The following is a 17,055-nucleotide window of genomic DNA, read 5'->3' on the forward strand; positions in this document are numbered from 1 at the left end:
TTATCGTCATTGGCTTCGTACGTGTTTTTTTTCTCCCAGCCGCTGTCGTTGACAGCGCGGTGTGCACTTACCATGCTTTAACTCTTAATTGCCCCCGTGGTGGACATGCATGTTGCTTGGTCCCAGCTTCTTACCACTCCAGACAGCTCAGCAATGAACATCCTGCCCCCTCCCCAGCACTGTGAGAATTCATTTGAGATATGAACGCAAGAGCAGAAGTAATGAGTTATTGGGTTTCTGTATGGCTAACTGGACCAGCGCTATGCCAGTCTTCAAAGGGTGTGGAACTTTAGGCTAGAGAGAAATCGATATGAATTTCAACTCTGCCATTGTTATCATCTGTTGTGGCCTTAAGTATTCTCTGCTTCTTTGCTCTTTGGTAAAGACTTTTGTTTTGAAAGATTAGAGATGACACATTGCCGAGCTTTTAATCAGTGCCTGTCTCATGGGAGGAGCTCAGTGAGGGTCTCTGTTACCAACTTGCGCAAATAGATTATAACATAATGAACACAGCTAAGCCAAGTAGGAGCAGTCTGTACATAGCAGTCTTTTGCTGGTGCTGGTGCTGGAGGGTTTACCACCAACACTCAGCTGCTTGTGATGAAGAGACGACGCGCCATCTCAGATACCAAACTTCCCTCCCTTCCTCCTTTGTCTCCTCACCTCTCTCTTTCTATATTTACATTATGCATATTTATTTAATAAAGCAAAAAATTAAATTCAAATCTCCACGAAACCCACAAAATGAGTGACTAACATTTTGGTGTCAGTATGTTATTGCTGGCTCCAAATTGATTACATTCATTTGTACATATATACAGGTGTATGCGTGTGCACACATTTTCTGTAGTAATGGGATTGCATTATATTTGATAAATACAGGTAACATTTTTTAAGCCTAAAATTGATTATGAAGTCAATCATGTTAATAAATTTGTATCATATCCCATTTAATGGCTACATAGTATCGTATTATACAAATAATCTTTCATTTAACTTATATTGTTGAACATGGAGGTTATTTTCAAATTGGGGTGACTATAAGGCTGGATATCTTTATGTATACATCTTGGAACAGTCGTCTGATTTTTTCCTTAGGGTACCTTTAGTTGCTGTACTGTAGGCTATGTACTTTTCCTCACTTCTGAATAGATATTAGTGAATTGCCCTCCTGAAAGGATGTGTTGAGTAATACTCTTGCCAGTGGCATTGGAGAATGCCCATTTCCCCCAGTGATGACCAATGGTAGGTGTTTTCATTGATTCTAGTTTAATTCTAGTTACTAGTTCAATAGAACATTTTAGTAAAATATTGTTCCCCATGGATAATTTAGTAGATACATCAAATAATTAGATAATTAAGTGGATAAAATGATTTTAATTGGCAAGGTTCCTCTAATTTCTTGTAAAGTTTAACTTTTCCCCCTTTAGGGTCACTGGCCATTACTGTTCACATTTTGTGAGATGCCTTTTCCAGCTTTTGCCTGTTGTTTGGATGGGTCACATTTTCCAGGCTTATGGGTGTTCTCTGTAGTTTTCCTTCAGTTACTAATATTTTTCCTATTTCAGGTAATGGACTATAACATTAACCTTGGAAAACACCTTCTCCCCTTGGTGGTTCAGGTGCTCAAATACTGCTCTTGTCCTCAACTACGGCATTATTTCCAACAGCCACCTCGTTGTTCCCTCTGGTCCCTAAAACCTCACATCCGGCAGATGTGGTTAAAGGCCTTGCTTGTCATCCTTTACAAGGTGAGTTCCAGCGGTCACTCCTTTTGGGCTAGAATCATTCTCTTAGAGAGGAGAACACTTAAGGGATCTAAATTGAGAATTTTCTAGGAGAGTAACCTGACCTTCATGGGATAAATCAGGATATGTAAAATTAGCATTGAGAAGTAAAGGGCCATTGGAAAATCAACAGCAACAGAGACCACTCCAGCGTATGTTATGAGCTGTAGGAGATTGAGATCAACAATCTGTGTTCATGCTCAGCATCTCATATTTTATCTATGTATGAATTATAATGTCAGAAAGCAAAGAAGATATTTAAAATTATATTCCTGTGCCAGATGTTTATGCCAGGTAATTTTCTTAAAAGGAATTGTAACCGTGAACTGGGCATTCCTTGCCGTCCGTGGTTTGGTGCAAGAGGAAGGGACCGCAGTCCCTTGTCCCAATAAGGCCATGATAAAGATCTATGGTTTTGCTTCTATGTATATTCTCTTCATCTGCAAGAAATACCAAGGAAAGTATCTAGCAAGATCATGTGGAAAAACTTACCCTTCAAAATAACCGTGTGTATTTTTCTCCGTCCATCTCCGTGAGCAGTATCCGTACCGAGACTGTGACATCAGCAAGGTCCTGCTGCACCTGATTCACATCACCGTCAACACACTCAACGCCCAGTATCACAGCTGCAAGCCCCATGCCGCGGCGGGGCCTCTGTACAGTGACAACAGTAATGTAAGCAGATACAGCGAGAAAGAAAAAGGTACTTTACATGCCTCAATTCCATCCCGAACTTAGCTTGAATACATAATACATAATCCATTTCTGGACGATGTTTTTGTTGCCCCCAGATATCATTCTGGAATCAAAAAAATCAACTCCGGCTTCATTAATGTTCCAACTTTCCCATGAATGCCACTGCCTTAACTTTTTAAATAAGCATTCTAGAGAAATAGTTGATATGCTTCTGAACCCATTTCATAAGAAATGTTTTGTAAAAAAAAAAAAATTGTGTGCTGTTTGGTTAAGGAGTCTTTGTAAGCTTTTCCCTGTGTGTTGGAAGCATCTTGCTTTGGGCGATGAAGTAAAGTCTTGGTCGGCCCTCGGTGGAGCCATGATCTTGTCGTCTCTAGTTTGCTCCTGAACTTGGTGTGGAGTCCAAATTTGCTGAATTGCCTCTTCTTAGCTTCCTTGGTCAATAAGAAAATGATTTAAGGCAACTGAGATGACATTTTTTTTCTGCATAGGTTTAAATTATTTCCAGTATCAACACTTTTTATATCGATAGCTTTTCTGCAAAGGAGACGGGTGAATAAAACTTTAGATAGAGTAAAATCCCAGCCTGGATGTTTTCAGGTGAGAGCTGAATACCAAGGTGTGTATCTTTAGTGTAAGTCACAAGTCTAGACTTGTAAAAGGTGACATCATCTAATCCAGTGCTGGGAGAAAGCCAAACACCCCATGACCCTTTGTGGTGTTCGCAGTTTCTGACTTGGTAGGACTGCTCTGGAGATACCTCACTAGGATGGATTGGAGCTAGTGTTCATTTAGTTCTAAAAGGTCCAAGAATCTGGCCATAGATGGAACTGTAAGTTCTGGTACCATTCAGATCCTTTCTGAAGAGTATCTTGTCTTCCAGCTTAGGTCCTAGTTTTTGGAAAATGGGATAGATTCCGTTAAACTCTAGATGTCCTCGGTCCGGGCTCAGTGTCTGGGCTAGTCTCAGATGAGCCTTTCTGAAGGGGCGGAGCCATCTTGAAGTCCTTCCCTCTCTCCTTCGGGACATTTTGAGAATTATTTCAAAGTCATGTCATGGAAGTCACGTAACTCTTTTCTTTGAAAAACTATTTTTCAAAAGGGACTATTTCCTTTTTTTAAGGACATAAAGAAAGGAAACATTACTATGTTGTATCTCCCTAGAAACATGGGAACTTGATAGGTTTTGTCATCTTTGCAAAAGTTCACCAGGGTTTTGTATCATTTTGATCATTAACACTCGTTTTTGTTTTTTTTTTTTAATTTGACTAAGAAAAGATTAGTAGGATCACTTTATCTATCAACTGCTGCTTCAGATTTCACTTAGTTTAGAGTCTTGTGTTTAGGAGATCAGTCCTTGAAATTTGGCTCTTCCCTTGTACTCCCTGAGTACTCAAGAAACCTTACGTAGCTGTCATCATGCCTGAGCGTCATTTTGTCGTATAGGTAGACATCTAATAGGCCAAATGATTTCAGTGATAGTCACCTTGAATAATAAGTTAATTCCATTTACTGTGGTATGAAGTGCATTTCTGTAGCCTATTTTTTTTTTTTTTTTTTGGCTGCTTTGTATAGGGCTTTGGTCTTTCCAAAGGATGAGAGGAAAACATTTATTAAGTGACCTCCGTGGGTTGCAATATAGCAATCTCTTCCCCATGAATGTGTTTTGGGTTTATCTTTGATTTAAAAGTGGCCCAAATTGAGATAAAAGAGCACACAGCAGGAATCTCACTAGGCACTCTATGTGACGGGCTTGTGTACAGAGCTTCGGGACCCTCAGAGTCAGAGAATCTTTCTGGGGTGCATGATAGCTGCACACAGCAAACTCCACAGAGGAGGGTCTTAACTCTAATAGGAGAGAACGTTATTTTCTGTTTTCTTTTTCCTTCGTTTACTCTTTCAGTCCATAATCATTTGTGGAGCTTTTGAAACGACCAGTGGCTTTTCTAAGCTTTTTCTGTGTGTTGTGTGTTTCATTACCAAATGTAGAGTACAGTATTTTGCATTCACAAAGTATAAGGTGCATGTACTGTTAGGCTGTGTCTATGCCAGTTCTCACGTCCCAGGAAGGTATATGTCTATTTATGGAAAGGGCAAGAATGACTCATTTTGTTTAGTTTTCTCTTGCCAAATTAGCCTGAAAATTGACCCAAAGCGGGCATGTTCAAGGAACATGCAGCAGATCCCCGAAACGTGTGTGTTATCCGATTTTAAGAGCACTGGAAAAATTCCCCCAACACTCCCAGAGGCCCTCTTGGAATATCGAGATGCCTCTCTTGAAAATGCTGCCAGTGGTCACACAGAAAACGAGAGGCAGCCTCATAACAGGTTGCTCTGTCAACATTGGACAACCGGATGAAATACCAAAGCCATGGCAAGAACTTGAGCTGGGTAGAAACCAGCCCAGACTGTGTTCCCTCACGCTTTCACTGAAATGCTTGTGTAGACACAGCCTAAGAGAGAGTAACCTCCCAAGTGTAATTTTGACTTTCTCTCCCCAATTAGAAGAAGATAGTGTTTTTGATGAATCTGATATTCATGATACACCTACTGGACCCTGCAATAAAGAGTCTCAAACTTTTTTTGCAAGATTGAAAAGGATAGGCGGCAGCAAAACCGTGAAATATCAGCCGGTTGAGATGAATGTGCAGAGAAGTATGAATTTTTTCCTCTTAGTAGTTTTATGCAGAAATGTTGTACTCTACCGTTTGTTTGGGGTGAAATCTTGATTTTATTATGTTACTACACATTTTAATACCGTTGATTTTATATATATGTATGCACAAACAGTATATATATATCCACACTTATATATATACGTGACTTGACAGATACATCATTAACGTCATGATCGTCTGAGAGGGCCATTGCTTGATTTGATTTGTTGCAAAATGTTTGCTTCTCTTCCACACGATTTGAATACAGTTTCCCAGATCTGCCTCAGCCCCAAAGTGGTCCCCCTCTCCCGTGCACACGTGTATAGAGCTGAGGAATTATCCCGAAGCCTGATTTTGGAAATATGATCTTAAACTGCCATTTCGGGTTCTCTCATTCCAGAGTTTTCTGGGTTTTTGAAATGAGAAGGAACTTTCCAAAATGCTTGGCCAGAGAGTCATTCTTCCCTCCTGTTGGAGCTGGGATTGTGATCATGATTTATGCCAGTCGTATGCCCAAGTAGGAGGGGGGAAAACGTGGTGGCATCTCCAAGTAAAATAGTACTAGCTCTTTCTGTTTCAATCAGGTGAGATAGAGCCGGCTGATTATAGAGAGACGGGTGCATTACAAGACAGCATTCTACACTGTGTGAGAGAAGAAAGCGTTCAGAAAAAAAAGCTGCGGTCTTTAAAACAAAAATCTCTTGATATAGGGAATGCAGACTCCCTCTTGTTTACATTAGACGAGCACCGAAGGAAGTCCTGCATAGACCGGTGTGACCTAGATAAGCCTCCTGCCCATGCTGCTTATGTCATGCAGAGACATGACCATGGACGTCCCAGACAGAACTCTGCTGCGAGGCCTGATGACCCCGAAGGCCCCGAGAACCCAGCGGCGGAAAGTTTCCAAGAAACCCGCAGGCCTGTGATCCCCGAAGTCAGGTTAAACTGCATGGAGACGTTTGAGGTCAAAGTGGATTCTCCACTCAAGCCTGCTCCCAAGGAGGATTTAGACCTGATAGATTTGTCCTCCGACTCCACCTCTGGGCCTGAAAAGCACTCGGTGCTCTCCACGTCTGACAGCGACTCTCTTGTGTTCGAGTCTCTTCCCCCGCTCCGCATAGTAGAGAGCGACGAGGAAGAGGAGACCGGGGAGCCTGCAAGTGCTGGGGCCTCTGGTAAAAACGCTCCCTCCTCCCCCGCCCTCCGCAGCCCCCCCTCTGTCCTCAGCCTCAGCATGACTCCCCTCGTGCAAGTAAGTGTGGAGGATTGTTCCAAAGACTTCTCTTCCAAGGACTCAGGAAATAACCAGTCAGCAGGTGCCATGGGCTCCGCCCGTGTTGTTCTGGAAGATCCTGCAGACTCCGAAGAACGTTCGCGGCCGGAGGAGTCCCAGGACTTCTCCTGTGGCAGCCCGCTCACGCTTAAACAAAAGCGAGACCTCCTCCAGAAGTCCTGTGCCCTCCCGGAGGAGTCACTGGACGACAACCCCGAGCCCAGCACCGAGGAGAAGCCCAGCGGGCCGGTGCCAAGTTCAGGGGCAAAAACTGTCCTCCTCAAAGTCCCCGAGGATGCCGAGAACCCAGCGGAAAGTGAGAAGCCCGATACCAGCGCCGAGTCCGACACAGAACAGAATCCCGAGAGGAAGGCGGAAGAGGAGGGAGCTGAGGAATCCGAATTCAAGATCCAGATTGTCCCCAGGCAGAGGAAACAGCGCAAGATTGCTGTCAGTGCCATCCAGAGAGAGTATCTGGACATCTCCTTCAACATTCTGGACAAGCTGGGAGAACAGAAGGACCCAGGTAAGCTCATCCCCCTTACTCCTCCCAGCCTCACGCGCAGGTTTGTGCATCTTTCTCATGCAGGTCTCAGCACTGAGTATGCATCGCGCTCTCTATCTTATAATGTCAGAGAGTGACATTATAATTGCCTCAGAGTCACTCCGAACCCTCCCCGCTTACCGCAGCGTGCTGGATTCAGATGTGGTTCTACGGGTTCCATAAACGTTTCCGTGTTTATTGTTTTGCAACTTTTAACGGTCCATTCTTGACCATCCTAGGCAGGACAAGGCGGTAGTTAATTCACATCAAGCTAGCCCAGATACCATCTCAGCCCTCCTCAAACAGCAAAGTCATTAATTTGAACTCTTTCTGCCTTCTTTGTTTTTCCACACTTTAGCCAACTTTGATACATTGTCCAAAGAAGGGAACAAACATGAAGGGCTAAAATAAAGCAAAAATTGCTTGGAATGGTTAAGAATTGACTATAATCCTGTAGGGTCCACAGCAGATGACAGAATCTAAATGAATGTCAGCAGTCTGGTGGACATTGTGTGTCCAAAAAACCCTAGTTTCCACCTAGACCCTTATCCATGGGCACCGCCTGATGGTGAGGTTGTCACAGCTCATGGATTTCCTGCCTCAGCTCTCATTTCTCACCTTCCCTTGGAGGCACGGTTTTTAAAAAAGATAATTTGAAAAAGCAGCAAGCCGATAGCCCACCTCATCCTGAAATGGTCTTTTGCAGTATTCCCATGACGCTGAGCTTAACACTTTGTGTCTCAGCTCAGATCTAAAGAAAAAGAAGACTGTGACTCTTTTTTTTTAAATTATTTTTTTTAATTTTTTTATAAACATATACTGTATTATTAGCCCCAGGGGTACAGGTCTGTGAATCACCAGGTTTACACATTTCACAGCACTCACCATAGCACATACCTCCCCAGTGTCCATAACCCCACCCCCCTTTCCCGACCCCCCTCCCCCTGGCAACCCTCAGTTTGTTTTGTGAGTCTCTTATGGTTTGTCTCCCTCCCGATCCCATCCTGTTTCATTTATTCTTTTCCTACCCCCCCAAGTCCCCTACGTTGTATCTCCACTTCCTCATATCAGGGAGATCATATGATAGTTAAGACTGTGACTCTTTAGAAAAAATGTAATTGTCTTGAAATGATCAGTGTAGTAGATTCATAGCCTGTGGGCTGCTGAGGACTGGCAAAGATCTTGGAGACTTGGAGGCCTGTAGTGGAAAACCCGTCCTTTTCTGTGAGAAGAGGCAGACGCTCTAAGGAAGTGATGTGCCCGGGTCCCATGACCAGACAAAGGGCCAGGACGATTGTCCTGATTCTAGTCATTCCTCTCCCACCGCTCCACACAAAAGCAACTCCCAAGACAAGGGATTCAGATCTTTTCCCTGCCCCAGGCATTCCCTGAGAGTTTCAGCTGCTCTCTCCCTCCTAGCATTGGGCTGTGTTCCTTGCAGGTGTTCCGGAAAAATCTGCTGAATGGATGTTAGTATATTTGGAAAGGGTCGTGCTCTAGCCAGGCAGGTGGGAGAAGGAGAACCTGGTGATAACAAAGTTTAAGAAAGTTTCTAGGGAAACCGAAATACCTTTTTATGGTTTAGAGCCAGGAAAATGTCTACGTATAGATGGAGGAGAGCACTGACCTCGAGACTCTAGAGGTCTGGAGGGTGGATACATAAGAAACCATCCAAGGTCTACAGAGTGGGTGTGCACGGTATATAGGTCATAGTGTGTGTGTGTGTGTGTGCACGTGCACACACGCGTGCGTTGCTTCCTTTATTCATCCTATGTCAGATTGTTCCCCAGGCTACCAGGGAAAAGATTGGTTTCCTATTAATACTCTTGCTATCAGAACAAGAGGAAAGCATCTGATAATTATGATAATATGTCTTTAAAATGTTTATGATATATGTGATACTGTCAGAATAGTTTTGTATCTGTGTTGTGGCCCAGCTCTCACAGACACATTGACCTACCATCCCTCCCTCACTGGGGCTGGAAGAAGGCCTGGGCTCAGAGGAAGACACAGGCGTCTCTAGACCCTCTTGCCTCTATCGCTAGCATAAAGGGAGGCCCAGACAGCTACGGCTTCTGGTCCTTCCAAACTCAGAGCCTCGCTGCTGCTGATTGCCTTGAGCCACGAGGTCCAATTACACTGTGCACTTCCCTCTGTTCATGTCAGTCCCTGAAGGCAGACCCAGGTCATTCTTCTAACTTCTCTAAGGTTCTGCACATCTTCTGTTCTGAACTCGTCCTACTTTACGCTAACTACTAAAATCTTCCTCCGTCCCTGATGAGCAAAATCCCATATATGCTCTCTCATCTGACGACTCCGTTCACACCCTAGTCTAGCGGAAACTCGGCTCTCCCCCAAGGACACTGTTTTCCTCACTGCCTGGTGCCCTTGGGCTTGGGTGAGGGGTAGGCCCCTTCCTTGCTCACCGCTGCCCTTTGAGACCATTCCCACCTTGTCTCTAAAAACATCCAGCTCTGAACCTCATACTACTGACCCCTGAGGACAATTATCTGGTGACAGTTTGACTCCTGGCTCTTTTTTCATTCTTGTCTAAACTGTTTCTGCCTGAATTCTGATTCCGGTATTAGAATAGAATGACCCTTCTGAAGCTCCAGCTTCTCTGTTCCTTGAACTCATCTTCTCTGGTGACTTTGTTTTTATCCTTCACCCTAGCTCCGTGATTGATTCCCATGGTGGTAACACAGACCTTGTCTTTAGCAACAACGGCAGCCTTTCCACAATGTCGTTCTCGTGCCTCCCATCCTCTGATTTCCATTTCCTCTCTCTCGGGACAGCTCTGTATTGGTCCTTTCATGAGCTTCCCTACTTCGCTTTTTCTCTCCTCTTCCTTACTCGTCAATGAGTGTAGCCCTCCCTCCCTGCACCCTGTTGGCCTTTGCTCTTTCAGACTTGCTTGGCTAAACACACCCCTTGTCAGATCCATCTTTCCATCTACCCGCACCTGTGCCAATCCAGTGAGTGTGACTGGAGAAAATCACATAACAGTATTACCTGATCTCATTTGAAATTCGTGACCATAAATCTCAGCTGGGTCCTTAAACTACCTGGCCACAATACTATATTTCCCTGGTCCAGTCCCATTTCTATTCTCCTGAGTGACTGTTTCATGGCTACTTGTCTTTCTAAACTTCTGATAACTCTTCCTGTTTGACATAATCAGCAGAAATTTCCACAGCCTCCTACCTTCCTGCCTGCCTTCCAGTATCTGCACTTGTACACCTGGCCTTCATGGCTGGGGCTACAGGTGAATTGTCTAGTTTTACTGTTTACAGCCAGCTTTTCCACACGTTGACAAGATTCCATTTCTCCTACCTACTCAGGGATATAGGCCCAGAAGTTCTCCCTTCTTTTTCTCCCAACTCGCTGTTATTCCCCCCACCCCGCAACCAAGGTATTCTTGACTCGAGCATATTAACATAATTTTATTTCTCTCTTTAAAAAAAGTTCTAGATCCTATTCTTCCAGTTATCTCATTTTGCTCCTCCCCTCTTGGCAAAACGTATTAAACAGTTGCCTATACAATCAATATCTCCAATTTTCTCCCATTCTATTCTTTCTAAAAAGAATTCATCATTCCTAAAAGTTTTCATCTCCAGTGGTTTGCCCAAACATCACTTGTCAAGGTGACCAATGACCTCCAGCCGTCAGTTCTTAGCTCTTATCTCCACACTTTGCTTGGCTTCCTGGATACCATACAATCTTGGCTTACTGCTCATTCAGTGATCACTCTTTCTCCATCTCTTGTTGGTTCCTCCTTCTCTCCCTAAGGAGGGAGAGTGTCCTAGGGTCTCATCCCTCTGTCTACACTCACTGTCTGGGTGATCTCATCTGGATTTATTATTTTACATATTGTCTGTATGCTGAGACAACTCACTCAGTTGCCTACTGCTAGAATAATGCTGTGTAACAAATAAGCACATCTCAACAATATGTAATGGTAAGTCCATTTGGTCACTGGATTGGCTAATCCAGGCTGAGCTGGGATGGGTGGCCAGTCTTCTAGGATCTCTAAAGCCTGGGAATATCTTCTCATGGTGATGGCAAAGGCACAGAGAGCAAGTCTAATCGCACAGGCACTTTTCAAGCCTTTGGTCGTGGTATGCCTGTAAACATTTCCTTAGCCAAAACAAATCACCTGGCCAAACGCAAAGTCAAGAGGGAAATATACCCTGCCTCTTATGAGAGGGGAACTTCTAGGTCACGTGCAAAGGGCATGGATTCGGGGAGGGGTGAAGAATTGGAGCTGCGTCTATAAAGTATTGCGTGGGATGAGCTCATAATAAAAAGTTATCTGCTGTTTATCTGAAATTAGGTTTTAACTGGGCATCCTCCATTTCATCTGGTCACCTTAATCTACCTTCAAAATATTCCAGAATCTGATCCCCTCCTACTTTATCTCCTGCTTCCACTCTGCTCTGAGCCCCACACCTCTCACCGGGTCAGTGAGTGTAGCTTCCTAACTGGTCCCCTGCCTTCGACCCTTATTGCCTTCCTATCTTCCCCACACAGCAGCTAGAGTGACCCTTTAAGACATGAGACGATAGCATTCCTCTGATTAAAACTCCCAATTGGTTCCCCATTTCTTTCATAGTAAAAGTGCAGGTCCTTGATATTTCTGGAGTGCTCTGTGGTCTTGATTCTCATTAGCTCTCAGACTTCATTGTGTACTCCTTTCGCCTCATTGCTTCTCCACAGCTGTGGTGGCCCCTGCCATTTCTTGAACACTCCCCACAAGGTTCCACCTGAGGGCCTTTGCACTGGCTGCTCCTTCAGCCCGAAACTGTTTTCCCCACCTGGCCACCTGTTCCCTCTCTCCCTTCTGTTGATCCTTTGATCAAACACCAGATTCCCAGTAAGACCTGGACCACACCCCAACTTTTCACCCCATCTGGCATCTTGGAATCCCTTCTTGTCTCTGTTCTACAAAGAATTACTCTTCTAAAGTACAATTTTACTTTTATGTGTGTTATTGTCTGTCTCTCCCCACTAAAATGAAAGGATTCTTGCCTAGTTTGTTCACTAATTGTATCCCAAGTGCCTAGAAGAGTTTTGGCAAATATCAGATGAATGAATGAATGATTATAACATTTTCTGCACATCACTATAAAAACTGAATAAAAGTATTTTAAGCTAAGGTATAAGTTTATTCCAATTTTTGTCTTAAACTGTATACAAATGGAAGGTTTCATAGAATGATTTAAGACTGAGCAACAATTGCCTGGCATATGGAATCTTTGTACAATAATGATTATTACCAAGTACCTTATAGTAATGGCATTTCTTTAAAATTAAATATACAGCAAAGATTTTAGTAAGCCTAGCAAAACTCTAAAAATCTCAATGATCTTTCAAAGAATTCTAGAAAACGAGCCTCAAGCTTTCTCATTCTACATTATTGGTGAGAGTATTATGCCCTAGGAGTGACGTACATGAAACAGAGGCAGGTGAGGGTGAAGAGAGGTGATTTGTGCACGTTTTTATTTTTTTTAATCCTAATTTTTTTTTTGGACTGTGTATGTTTTGAACTAGTGGTTTGGGGACAATACCTAAGAGAAAAGTAATAGCCTAACCTCTGATATCTTAGTGACTAAGGTAATTTAAAACAGGTGCTATTTTGTGCTTACTCAAGAGCATCCAGGAAACAGTTATACTTTTTTTTCCATCAAAAAATGGTTATTCTGGCAACCGTATCCATTCAGAATCAAAACTGGATGTTCCAGCTTCAGTGCTTGAAAGCTTTCCTCCCAGCCTCTCATTTAAGGTTGATTTTACTTTTATTTCTGACAAGTTTAGTGATCATCCAAGGACAGAATAACATCTACATACTTCAATTTGTATGTATGCATGAATGTATGGTGACTTGTTCTGTGACAGGAAAATAATTGACAATAGGAAAAGGATGAGACAGAATCATCATGAAGCTTGAGAACTTGAAGCCATTTAGGGAGGTGTCCCTAAATTATAGCATAGGACATTCGTGGACACCTGTAGTGTAACTCCAGGCACCTCAATCTGTTCAGTGTATAGTATTGCTTAAGATGGCCAGGAGATTTGTGAAGAATTTGGGGGCAGGGGAATGCTATGATAAACCATTAAATTTGCAAAAGTTTTTTTTTTCAATTTAGTTTAATTTTTTTTCAGTGTTCCAAAATTCATTGTTTATGCACCACACCCAGTGCTCCATGCAGTACGTGCCCTCCTTAATACCCACCACCAGGCTCACCCAACCCCCCTCCACCCCCCTTCCCTCCAAAACTCTGTTTGCTTCTCAGAGTTTTAAAGGATAATCTTTACCTAGAATAGTGTGGGACAGCTTGTTTCCCATTACTGATGAATTCATAAGACAATTGTATATGCAGAAAATATTTTCTCTTAGATACATTTGCCAAATAGAAGGAGCAAATGATACAGTCTATTTCTTGCTCACCTAATATAATAAAAATCTGCATTCATTGTATTTATTCCAAGTTAGAAAGAGCCCCTGCTCCTAAATTACTTATGGCTTAGCACAGGTTCTAGACAAGCCAATAGATAATTACATTAGAGTGTGTTGAGTTTGGGAGAGGTTACGGACAAGGTGTCCTGGGATTACATAAGAGGGTCACATGACCCATTTTTTCGTTTATATTTTTTGGGGGGAAGGGGGGGTTCTTTGAAGACCTTCTGGAGGAGGAACTGTCTGTATAATTGAGATATAATTAATGAGTGACAAGTTGCCAGGAAGAGGTGGAGTGGTGGAATGATGTAGGTGGAATGAACTGTAAACATCTTTAGGTAACAGATGAAAAGAAATTCAGTTCTGGAAAGGTGAAGCACCCGGCTCCAGGTTTTAGCTCTGTAAATAACTGTGCTTTTGTTAATCTCCGAGAGGCATAGCTCCAGATACAGAATGTAATGGGGAAACACCTCTGATGGAATTTGGAAACCAGCGTGTATTATAATTCCATTAAAGTAATTGGTAGGGCCAGAACATACGGAATGACTTGAATGGGTTTATTAGTCGGGAAGCAAAAGATATGGAGAAGGTTCTTGAACTTGTTTGTCATCTATGTCCTGAGATTTAAATAATATTTCCGTTTGTAGATCCCTCTACTAAAGGACTTTCAACTTTGGAAATGCCACGGGAATCCTCGTCTGCCCCCACATTAGAAGCTGGTGTGCCAGAAACAAGCAGCCACTCCTCAATATCAAGTAAGAATTCCTTCGGTGACCTTTTCACCTTTACATTGATTTTGGAACAATATGTGCCACGTTGTTTGCAGTGTTCACACTCCCGGGGTCAGGGTTTTTTCTTTATATACGCCTGCTACCTTCCTGGGGGACACTTGGCCAGTAAGATCTCAGGGATCCTGAGGCATAGGCTCAGTTCTGTCGACATCTCAAGTGTTTGATACATCAGTACCATTACTGATTGGCCAAGAATCCCAATCTATGAAGGAATAATCACTGAATTTCATAATTCCAAAAAAGTAAGAGTTGTCGACGAGTAGCTTAAACATAAGGCTTGGAACTAGTTCTGGGACAAGTGAAAAGCATTGTTCACGGCAGAATTTTACATTGAACCCCTTTGTTTCATGTGAATCACTTCCATCAGTGAAAAAACCTTATTTAGGTTATCTCAAAATAAATATAACAGATAGGTCATGATCCCAGAGTCATGATGGAATCCAGCCCTTTTGGATCTGAAAATAAAAATGGCGTGAAATTTTACAGGATCTGTAGGGGGCAACTATTTTGAAACTGCCTTCTGTGGTTGGGTCCTAGATTTTGTCCTTGAGGAGCGTGAGTTCTGTTGAGGTGAAGGTAAGGGTGTCCACCTGCCTCGGTGGACCCGTTGAGAGACCTTAGCTTGGGAAGTTCTCAGCAGGAGTCAGTGATACGGAGGCACAGCTCCTGCAAGGCCTCATGCTGCCTGCTGGTCTGCTTTGTGCTCCCTGTAGGCGCTGCATGAGGAGCTAGTTAGTTTTCATTTGACCATCGTTTCAAATGAGGATGATTCCAAAAACCAGATAAAGATCTTAGCTCAAATGCTGGACTGGTAGTATGGAACAACATCATCATCTTCATGATTCATTCATTCATGCTTTCATTCATTCAGCAACTATTTGTTAAGTGTCTGCCGGGTGCCGGGCACTGTGCTTGCCACTGGGGATCTGAGGTGAGAAAATAAGAGATACCCCTTGTTTGAGGAGCTCCTAGTCATAATAGTTAATAATAGTTCCCATTTGTTTGACACCACGTGCTGGGCACTGTGCCAAATGGTTACACACATGTTCTTTTACTCAGTCCCGACATCGGCCCTGCATGGCAAATATTAGTGACCCCGTTTTATAGACTAGGAAACAGAGGTTGGAGAGGCTAAATGACTCGCCTAAGGTTGGGTAGCTACTAAGTGACAGAGACAGGGATTGATACCAGGTCTGTTTGATTGGCAAATTGGAGCTCTTCTTTTGGTGTCGCACATTGCCTTAGAATAACTCAAATTCACTTATAATAGAGATTATAGAAATTCTTTTTTTTTTTTTTAGATTTTTATTTTATTTATTTGACAGACAAAGATCACAAGTAGGCAGAGAGGCAGGCAGAGAGAGAGGGGGAAGCAGGTCCTCCACTGAGCAGAGAGCCTGATGCGGGGCTCGATCCCAGGACCCTGAGATCATGACCTGAGCCGAAGGCAGAGGCTTTAACCCACTGAGCCACCCAGGCGCCCTGAGATTATAGAAATTCTAAGAAAGCGTTTTCAAGTGAGAGTTACTTGCCCTTTTGGTAGCAAAGAAGAACAGCTAGTTTTGGATTTAATTGTTCTTGTATCATAAAAATCTGTTTAATAACATGATAGAACGCCCATTGGTAAGCCCCCATACTAGAATCATGAAAGTATATTTTCTCCTCCTTATTTATATGAATCGTCCCCCAAAATGGGAAGATAGTGAATTCTAATCAGAATTCCAAGTTGGGTGTAATTTGAGATAGGGTGACTAAGTCAGCCCGACTTCAGTGCTAGTTAAAAGTGTCATGAAATAAGCATATCCAATGTCTCATGATCCTGGACTCATGATTCTTGCTTTTCTGGAGTCAGCAGAGTACATCATTAGATTTCCACCTTCCTCCTCCTCCATTAAAAGCATGCATTGGATGGCTGTTGGTGGTGTGTTCTTGGAGGCATCATGCCAGGCACCTCACACGCTGAGCTGAAGGTTATGGGTCTTTACTCTCAGGGAACTGTGCTGTCTTTACACACAACTGAGAATCGGAGAAATTATGAATCACTAGAGGTTTTAAATCCTCCTTTGAGCATACTCATTTTAAATTGGTTGAGTCTCATACAAGATTTCTGCTTTTGCATTTGACCTGAAGTTGCACTGTTTCAAGTGAGTCATAACACTGTAAATTTCACCAGTCAACAAGAATCAGAGATCTTCTGTGTTGGTTGGCATACCCATTATCGTGAATTTAGTCGACATGGACTCCAAGACACAAGAATTCCCCTCACACTCCCCTCTTTGGATCAGTTTGCTAGCTGATCGTTTTGTAGCTAACCATGCCGTGACTACCATGAATCAAACAGCATGCTAATTACATTAAAAATGTTATAATTGATTTCACATCTCGCCGAGTTACAGTCTTGGTACAGTGATTGTGAAACCTATATATAACATTTAAGACTTTCCAGGGGCCATACAATCATCGGGTTTCTACCATCCCCTCATGGAGCGTGTACTTAAAGAACTTCAGTTTCTGAAATTGTCCTCCTAAGAAGAGTGAATAACCACACGCTCTCCAGTGTCCAGGAGTTTGGGATCATGCAGGAAAGTCACGTTAGTGATTCTCTGCTTTTCTCACTGGGCTGGGGGCAGGGACTGATTGGACTCTTCCGCAGAGGAATAGGAGGATAGGAGACAGGTTGCTTTTTTACCCAATGGTCTACTGGCAGAAGTGTTTTTTTTTTTTTTTAAACTATTTTTCTGGTTTGGAAATGCTCATAACTTGACATTTCATTGGTGGGATATTTGTCAACGCTTAATTGCAGAATAAGATGTTACCACTGCTCTCTAAAACAAAGATTTGTACTAGAAC

The 17,055-nt window shown here is 42.9% G+C and overlaps 1 protein-coding gene across 10 annotated transcripts in view; it reads left to right on the plus strand.

The window, feature by feature from the left end:
• UNC79 (unc-79 homolog, NALCN channel complex subunit) overlaps positions 1 to 17,055 on the plus strand; it is a 248,546-nt gene that overhangs the window by 163,119 nt on the left and 68,372 nt on the right. For 5 of the 10 annotated variants that reach the window (XM_046010109.1, XM_046010111.1, XM_046010110.1 and 2 more), the window contains 5 exons: positions 1,569 to 1,751; positions 2,328 to 2,490; positions 4,989 to 5,138; positions 5,725 to 6,939; positions 14,062 to 14,169. In XM_046010109.1, the coding sequence (XP_045866065.1) occupies positions 1,569 to 1,751; positions 2,328 to 2,490; positions 4,989 to 5,138; positions 5,725 to 6,939; positions 14,062 to 14,169 (1,819 nt within the window). The remainder of the gene's footprint in view (positions 1 to 1,568; positions 1,752 to 2,327; positions 2,491 to 4,988; positions 5,139 to 5,724; positions 6,940 to 14,061; positions 14,170 to 17,055) is intronic. The other 5 variants (XM_046010113.1, XM_046010115.1, XM_046010119.1 and 2 more) reach the window with 3 other exon arrangements.

The sequence above is a fragment of the Meles meles genome, chromosome 6 (assembly GCF_922984935.1).
Source record: "Meles meles chromosome 6, mMelMel3.1 paternal haplotype, whole genome shotgun sequence".
NCBI lineage: Eukaryota > Metazoa > Chordata > Mammalia > Carnivora > Mustelidae > Meles > Meles meles.